At 53.6% G+C, this 7,930-nt stretch overlaps 1 protein-coding gene across 2 annotated transcripts in view; it reads right to left on the reverse strand.

Moving 5' to 3' along the window:
* Window positions 1–7,930, reverse strand: part of SBNO2 (strawberry notch homolog 2 (Drosophila)) — a 129,773-nt gene that overhangs the window by 963 nt on the left and 120,880 nt on the right. For both annotated transcript variants that reach the window (XM_015407638.1, XM_015407639.1), the window contains 4 exons: window positions 6,406–6,498; window positions 4,395–4,526; window positions 4,210–4,286; window positions 1,539–1,729 (listed from right to left, as the gene is read on the reverse strand). In XM_015407638.1, coding sequence (XP_015263124.1) covers window positions 1,539–1,729; window positions 4,210–4,286; window positions 4,395–4,526; window positions 6,406–6,498 — 493 coding nt within the window. The remainder of the gene's footprint in view (window positions 1–1,538; window positions 1,730–4,209; window positions 4,287–4,394; window positions 4,527–6,405; window positions 6,499–7,930) is intronic.

Consider the following 7,930-nt stretch of genomic DNA (forward strand, 5'->3'; position numbering starts at 1 on the left):
GGGGGAGAAGCCCGAATGCTGCCGGACGAGGAGCGGCCCAGACAGGGACTGTGCATCCTCTGTACTAAAAATAATTATTAGATTTGACGGGAGGAAAACTTGTGCCGAAGAAGGAGAAGAAGAATTGGTTTTTATACCCCACTTTTCTCTATCCAAAGGAGTCTCAGAGTGGCTTACAATCGCCTTCCCTTCCCCTCCCCACAACAGACACCCTGTGAAGTCGGTGGGGCTGAGAGAGCTCTCTCGAGAACTGCTCCTGAGACAACAGCTCTGAGAGAACTTGTGACTGACCCAAAGTCACCCGGCAGCTGCACGTGGAGGCGTGGGGAATCAAACCTAGTTCTCCCAGATTGGAGTCCGCGCTCCTGACCGCTACACCAAAAATAGCCCCTGCCCCCCTCCCTCCCCAAATATCACAGGAAATCTAATTCAACAACTGGAGGGGGGGGTTGATGCCCCCCCCCTTTCCAAGAGAAAGGGGTGACTGGGTAAGACTTCCCTGTGATCTGCAGGACAGGGGGACGCGGCTCACTGTCTGTGGCCAACTAGTGAAACCTGTCCCGGTCAGCCGCCTCCCGCCCTCCCGGGACTGGCCAGGAGCAACCCCAAACAGGCTAACTCACCAAAAAGGGAAGGCAGACCGTCAGCCTCAAATAAGGAGGCAGTCAACAGGAGTTGCAGCCACGGGAGGAAGAAAGAAGCTGCACAGAGCTCAGAGGACCGCGGAAGAGGAAATGAAACAGAAAGAGGAGACGAGGGAGGGAGGAGTGTGGAATTCAGCCTGCAGAGCAGAAAGCAGGAAGGAGGAGCCGCCCGGCCAGAGAAGTCAGCGTGGAATGTTATAAAGAGGGGCGGGGCTAAGCAGGGAAGGACGGGGCTGTTACAAGAGAGGGTGCTGGGAGTGGGGCCTGGGTATAAGAGGAAAGAGAGGCTGGAGATCGAGGAGGACGAGACACAGATGAGACAGGGGAAAGTACCTGAAGCTCAGAGAGACCCCACATCCCCATAGCCTGACTGGCTGAAGGTTTGGTCTGTGCAGACAGAGGGATATCCCAGGTGAACCTAACCTGATCCCCTGCCTGTCTGAAGTTTCCTTTGGCCTCCTTTCTTCTTGTCTCACCCCTCCCCCCAGGACGCTTCCTCAAGCAGAACCTGGTGAGCAACAACGGCAACCGGAGGGTTGCCACATGAGGCGGAACGTGGACCCCACAAAACCAAATAAATTACATGCACAGTGAGATAAAACAGTGCTCCTTTGTGTAATCGACACAGGTTGCAGAATTCTGTCGTTCTTGATGCAGAAGTCCGGGGCACACAGGCCCTGGCGACGGGGCCCACCAAGGGGCCGCCGGCGAAAGACCCAGGGTGGAGGGGTGTTTCCCACCTGTTCCTCCCGCCTCCTCGAGTCAAATCCAGCAAACGATACATCCCCCCGCCCGCACTGTGGGCGAGGGTCGTGAGGTCTCCTTCCTCTCCTTTGGCGCGGAGTACATTATCGTCCCCCGTCTCCCCCTGGGCCTCAGTGTCCTTCCACTCACCCACTTGCTTCTTCTTCTCCTTGGTCTTGAGTCGGACGATTTGCAGGTAGTGGGTGTTGGTGATGTTGGCCATGACGCCGGCGATCTTGCTCCACACCCGCAGCAGGGCCCCACACAGCATGTAGTAATGGCGGAGGCGGGTGCCTTGGAAGCATTCCTTCCCCTCCTGGACGATCTTGCAATTCTGGTTCCTGGGGGGGGGGGGGGGGGGGAAGGGGTTGGGGGGGGGGGGGGGATAGAAAGTCTTGCTGGGAATGTGACGGAGAGAGAGAGCCCGTCTCCCTTTCAACTCCCCAATTTGATAAATGGATTTGACATATTATTTTAGCAGGGAGGAAGTTTATTCTAACTTGTACAATTTTTTTTTCCTGTCAGTAAGCAGCTGTAAATGTCAATTAGTAAAATGTTATTTTTAATTAAAAACTGTTTTAGTCATATTCTACCTATATTTACATAACACAGTGTATTTCACTGTCACATTGTGTAACATGTTTAACATCAAATGTTATCGGATTATTCCTGTTCATGTGTAAGTATTGGTCATTTTTATGTAATCGATAATGAATGACGCATAATTCAATGGAATACGTTATGGTCAGTGTTCCCTCTAAGCTGAGTGAGTGTGAGCTAGCGCACAGTTTTTTAGCCTCCAGCTCAGACATTTTTCTCTTAGCTCAGGAAGGAGGGCTCCAGAGCAAACTGATTGATGCAGGAGCCAAATCACTTGCTCACAACTTTGATGCCAGTAGCTCACAAAGTAGAATTTTTGCTCACAGGACTCCACAGCTTAGTGGGAACATTGGTTATGGTTACTATGTTAAATAAAAAATTTCAAATAAAAAAAAACTCCCCAGAGGCAGCCAGCCACCCCGTTTGCACAGCACCCTCCTCTTGAACTCGGTGCCTGGGTGGGTCGCTGCCTGCAAAACTGAGCGGCGGATACTCGGCGCCGAGGAGGCCGCACCCCAAGCTGGTGAGATGTCCCATCCAAAGCGGAGAGGGGTGGCCGCGCCAATCGGATCTCGGCCCCTTTGACCCTGTCCCTTTCCCAGGGAACAGTCAAAGAGAGATTCACGGAAAGAGGGCAAATGCACGGAAAAACCGTGAACGAATCACAGGAAACCGATACATTATAAATATCCCACACTTTGACACTAGTACATCTTTAATAAGTGCGGAATGTTTATAATATATTGACTTCTTGTAATTTGCTCACGGTGTTTTCCATGCGTTTACCCTCCCAGGGAACGGCTTCGGGTATTCTCCTTTCCTTCAAAGTTCCTCAGAGACTGCATAAGGCAGAGGAATCCCCAACGTGGCGCCCACGGGCACCAATCCCTTTCTGAGCATCCAACAAGGGGATTTTAGATCAAGATGGGTGGGCCGTGGTCGTCTGCCTGTAGCAGGAGAAAAGAGCCGGAGTCCAGGAGCACCTTGAAGTCTAACAACATTTGTGGGCGGGGAGGAGCTCTCGTGACGCATGGCTCATTTCTTCAGATACCCTCTGGTTTGTGGCCGGGAGGAGCTTTTGCCCAGCAGGGCCCCTGATTGGCAGTGCCAGTTCAAAGGGATCCTGTTCAACAGAGCCGACGCCTGACAGACTGAAGAGGGGCTATTAGACTTATGCGTAACCTCACTCCCTGACGTTTTGTGGTTCGGCCTTTGCCACCTGCGGCAGGTGTTTCGCAGTCGCACCCACCGCTCTGTGTCAACTTGGGGACCCCCGGGTGTATGGGCTGAAAGAAAGGCCTTCGGAAGAGATCTTTGGAAACAACGCGGCCAACGATCCGGTCTGTGCTGTTGCTTCACCTCGGGTGCCCCCAGGAGCATCTCGCTGTTCTGCTTGTAAGCCCAGAGCCGAGCCTCGTCCCTGCCCCCCCCCCCGAAGCACTTTTGGGGGGAAAGGTGGTGCAGTGTGGCTGGGAGGGACGGGTGGCTCTTGTGTCGACATTCTACCCCACCCCACCCCGTGCAGAAGAGGAAGAGATTGGATTTATACCCCGCCCTTCACTACCTGAAGGTGTCTCGGAGCAGCTTACAATCTCCTTCCCTTCCTCTCCCCACAACAGACACCCTCATGAACAGTGTTCCCTCTAAGCTGAGTTAGTGTGAGCTAGCTCACAGTTTTTTAACCCCGGCTCACACATTTTTGTCCTAGCTCAGGAAGGACGGCTCCAGAGCAAACTAGTTTATGTTGTAGCCAAATCGCTCGCTCACAACTTTAATGCCAGGAGCTCACAAAGTAGATTTTTTGCTCACAAGACTCCACAGCTTAGAGGGAACATTGCTCGTGAGGTATAGTTGGGGCTGAGAGAGCCCCTTTTGAGGACTGCCCTTGAGAGAACAGCTCTGGGAGAACTTACGACTGTCCCAAGGCCACACCAGCAGCCGCACGTGGAGGAGTGGGGGGAATCAAACGTGCTTCCTAACCACGACCCCAAACTGGCTCTCAAGATGGGACTTTTCCACCCCTTGCCCCAGCATGAAGACCAGGAGGACCGGTTCTGCATGGCAGGCGGGATTCGGCCCATATTCATGGGACGTCCCTCAGCCCCTTTGTGCACGGCTCTCATGCGCACGTGCCCCCGGGCCCGGCTGCCCTTTGTTGCGGATTCCTGTCGTGATGCTCTCTCGCGCAGGGGGGGGCGTACGCGTGCCGTCGGTCCCTTACCACACGGCGTGGCTGCAGTGCTTCAGAGAGAAGGCGTAGCAGCTCTCCCAGTGTTCTTTGGCTTGTTCTGGCGACACCTGCAGAAGAGGGGAGGGGGAGACAGTCAAAGGGCTGCTGCTTCTCTCTCAGGGGGGAGGAGTCAGACGGGGGGTGGGGGGGGTGACCCCCGGAAGGGCCCAGCCTACCCGTCGGTACTTCTTCTGCAGGCTGTCCGGGGTCTCCAGTTGGCTCTGCTTGACGATGTTTGGCTTGTAGATGGAGAAGTACTTCCCCCGGTTCTGCTCCGCCAGCACGCAGGTGTGTTTGTCTCCCCGGACCTGCAGGGGGGAGGAGGAGGAGATTGGATTTATACCCCGCCCTTCACTTGGAGTCTCAGAGTGGCTTACAAACTCCTCTCCCTTCCCCTCCCCACAACAGACACCCTGGGAGGTGGGTGGGGCTGAGAGAGCTCTGACACAAACTGCTCTTTTTCAAGGACCGCTGTGCCAGAGCTTGTGACTGACCCAAGGTCACACCAGCAGGTGCAAGTGGAGGAGTGGGGAATCAAACCCGGTTCTCCCTGATTAGAGTCCGCACACTTAACCACTACACCAAACTGGCTGATTTGTGGCGGAGGGACAGAGAGAGGGGGCCCAGGAAGCGGGGACCCCACAGCCTCTCTGAGACGGCGTCCACCGTAAGAACGCTGCTGCCAGCACACGGGGGTTCCTTCTGGGGGACGGTCCTGACATGCGGACCCCCCCGGCACGGAAGGGCGAGCTCGAGATCCGGTTCCTCTGCCCGGTCCACCCAGGAAAGCGGGCCCCCCATCCACCCGCTTCTTCCCTCCACCGTGGTCTTGTTCCAGAGGGCAGTCATGTTGGTCTGCAGCAGGACGGCGAGATACGAGTCCGCTCGGGTCTTCGAGACCGAAGGACGGCTCTTACTTTCAAGAGGAAGCTCACCCCCCACCCCCCAAATCTTGTTGGTCATAAGGCCAAAATGGGTGGCCGTGGCGGTTTGTCTGTAGCAGGAGAAAAGTGCAAGAGTCCAGGAGCACCTCCAAGGCAAACAACATTTGGGGCAGGGGAGAAACTTTTGAGAGTCGTTGCTCTCGTCTTAAGAAACGTTCGGTGAGCGGTGACGCATGAAAGCCCCAAATTTTGTTAGTCTTTAAGGTGCTCCTGGACTCTTCCTCTTTTCTACTGCCTTAAGGCCCTCGGGGATGTCATCTAGAGGATGGGACAGAGTTGTTTTCGGTTGCCCCAGAATGTCGGACCAGAACCGACAGGTTGAAATTGAATCAGAAGAGTTTTCGGCTAAACATCAGGAAGAACGTCCTGACAGTTAGAGTGGTTCCTCAGTGGAACAGGCTTCCTTGGGAGGTGGTGGTGGGCTCTCCTTCTTTGGGGGTTTTCAAACGGGCTAGGTGGCCGTCTGACAGCAATGCTGATTCTCTGAGCTTAGGCAGATCATGAGAGGGAGGGCAGGAAGGGTTGTATCAGTGTTTAGTTCCTGTGGCCCTTTCTGACACACCCAAGGAAATGCTGATTGGCACTTGGAGGTCAAGAAGCAAATTTTTCTCCAGGCCAGTTTGGCCCGGGGATCCTGGAGGGTTTTTGAAGAAGAGGAGATTGGATTTATACCCCGCCCTTCACTACCCGAAGGCGTCTCAGAGCGGCTTACAAACTCCTTTCCCTTCCCCTCCCCACTACGGACACCCTGTGAGGTAGGTGGGGCTGAGAGGCAGCTCTTTTGAGAACTGCCCTTGAGGGAACAGCTCTGAAAGAACTAATGACAGGCCCAAGGTCACGCCAGCAGCTGCGCATGGAGAAGTGGGGAATCAAACCTGGTTCTCCCAGATTAGAGGCTGTGCTCTTAACCACTACACCGAACTGGTGGTCTTTTGCTCTCTTCTGGGCACGGAACAGCGGTCACTGGGGGGGGGGTGGGGGGGTAGGTGTGAATTTTCTGCATTGTGCAGGGGGCTGGACTAGATGGCCCTGGAAGTCTCTTCCAACTCTATGATTCTAGGTTAAACCCAAAGCCTGAACCACAGTGCACTCCAATTCTCCGTGAGCGTCTTTTGTCCGGTTTTCACAAGCATGGCTTTCCTCCTTCTTTATGCTCGATGCAGCCAGCGGCCAACCCCGGCGGGAGCTGACCAAGGGCTCCCCCTTGCAGCTGCCGCCCTCCCCACCCGCCCGGCGCGCTCACCTTGTAGGAGAGGTAGAAGCCGTCGTAGGAGCCCGTCAGCTGGAGAGACTTCTCGTAGGCCTCTTCCCACTTCAAGCCTCGGTCGACGCTGATCTAAAGTGGGATGCAAAGTGGCTCATATCATTCTCTTGTCCTCTGCTTTATCCTCACACAACAACCCTGTGAATAAGGTGAGGCTGAGAGCATGTGACTGGCCCAAGGTCACCCAGCAAGCTGCCATGGCAGAGTGGGGGATTCGAACCTGGGTTTCCCAACACTTTAACCACTACACCACAATAACTCCCAGTGAATGAGGTGTCTAGCGATCCGGGGTTCTAAGGGGGTTCAAATGCTCTGCAGCACTTGTTGGGGTCAATTTGCAAAGTTGATGCGGATTGCAGAATTGAGCTTCTTTCACAGAATGGAAATGTCTCTCTCTTTTTTTTTTTGGGTGTGGAATACTACAAATGCTACAGCATTTTACGTTGCAATGCTTCATGCTTTGATTCCCGCAAATGGGCAGGGCCACCTGTGAGTCAAACTCCTCCTTACACACCACAGAAAACTGAACCATAAATTAACCGCGATGCCGCCTGGCTCTTGCTTTTTTCCCCTACCATGAGTAGCTTACCATAACCTCAGAGACATAATCTGAGAACCTGTGCGGATGGATTTTAAAAAACTGTTCTCTGAGCAGAAGTCTCTCTTTTTTTTGTGTGTTGTTTTTTCTATTTGTGTGTGGGGGTTGGGGAGGGGCCGCGATCACACACACTAAATAATCCACTTTCAATGCACTTTCCAACTGGATTTTGCCAGTGTGCCCCTGGGAGTCATGGCGACCTCTGGTGACTGACCCCTACTAGGGGCCTGGAGGATATTCAGAGGGCTGGCTGAATAAAACCTGCCCCCGCCTCCGACTGCTGGTATTCCAAGGAGGTCTCCCATCCAAGGATTTGCCAGAGTCGACCCTGCGTGGCTTCCGAGATCTGATGAGATTGGGCTTGCCTGGGAGCAGAAGACTCTTAAAATTTTATGGACGGGGGTCGATCAAAGAACTGCTGTTTCTGTGGCGAAGTTTCTGTGTCTTGCAATGAAAATACAGGCTGGGAGAACGTCCTGAGTGTAATTTTACTCAGAGGCTAACCTTTGGACTGTCCGCTGTATTAGGACAAATGACGCGTGGTGAGATTCTAGGTGGGTAATTCATTTTACATCAGTGCTCTTATCAGTTTTACTCTGCTTCTGGACAGCTCACGGGCTGTAATAAAGACTGACTGACTCCCAGGGGTCATTTTGTAGAAAAATGAGGTGCAGGAGTTCATTAGCATAACTCATTAGCATAGCTTATTTGCATATGTCACACCCCCTGACATCACCGAAAATGTGTCAGAAGGCAACACCCACCGCTCAGGTTCCACTGGACTGTTTTGGATTGCTAGCTATTGGAGGAGGGGGGGAGATTTATCCTCACAGAGGAGGGAGAGCTTGTACCTGAATAAAACTTGGTCTTAAAGGTGCCACTGGACTGTTTTGGATTGCTAGCTAT

This window comes from Gekko japonicus, unplaced genomic scaffold (genome assembly GCF_001447785.1).
Source record: "Gekko japonicus isolate JY-2015 unplaced genomic scaffold, Gekko_japonicus_V1.1 scaffold1442, whole genome shotgun sequence".
Classification (NCBI taxonomy): Eukaryota; Metazoa; Chordata; class Lepidosauria; order Squamata; family Gekkonidae; genus Gekko; species Gekko japonicus.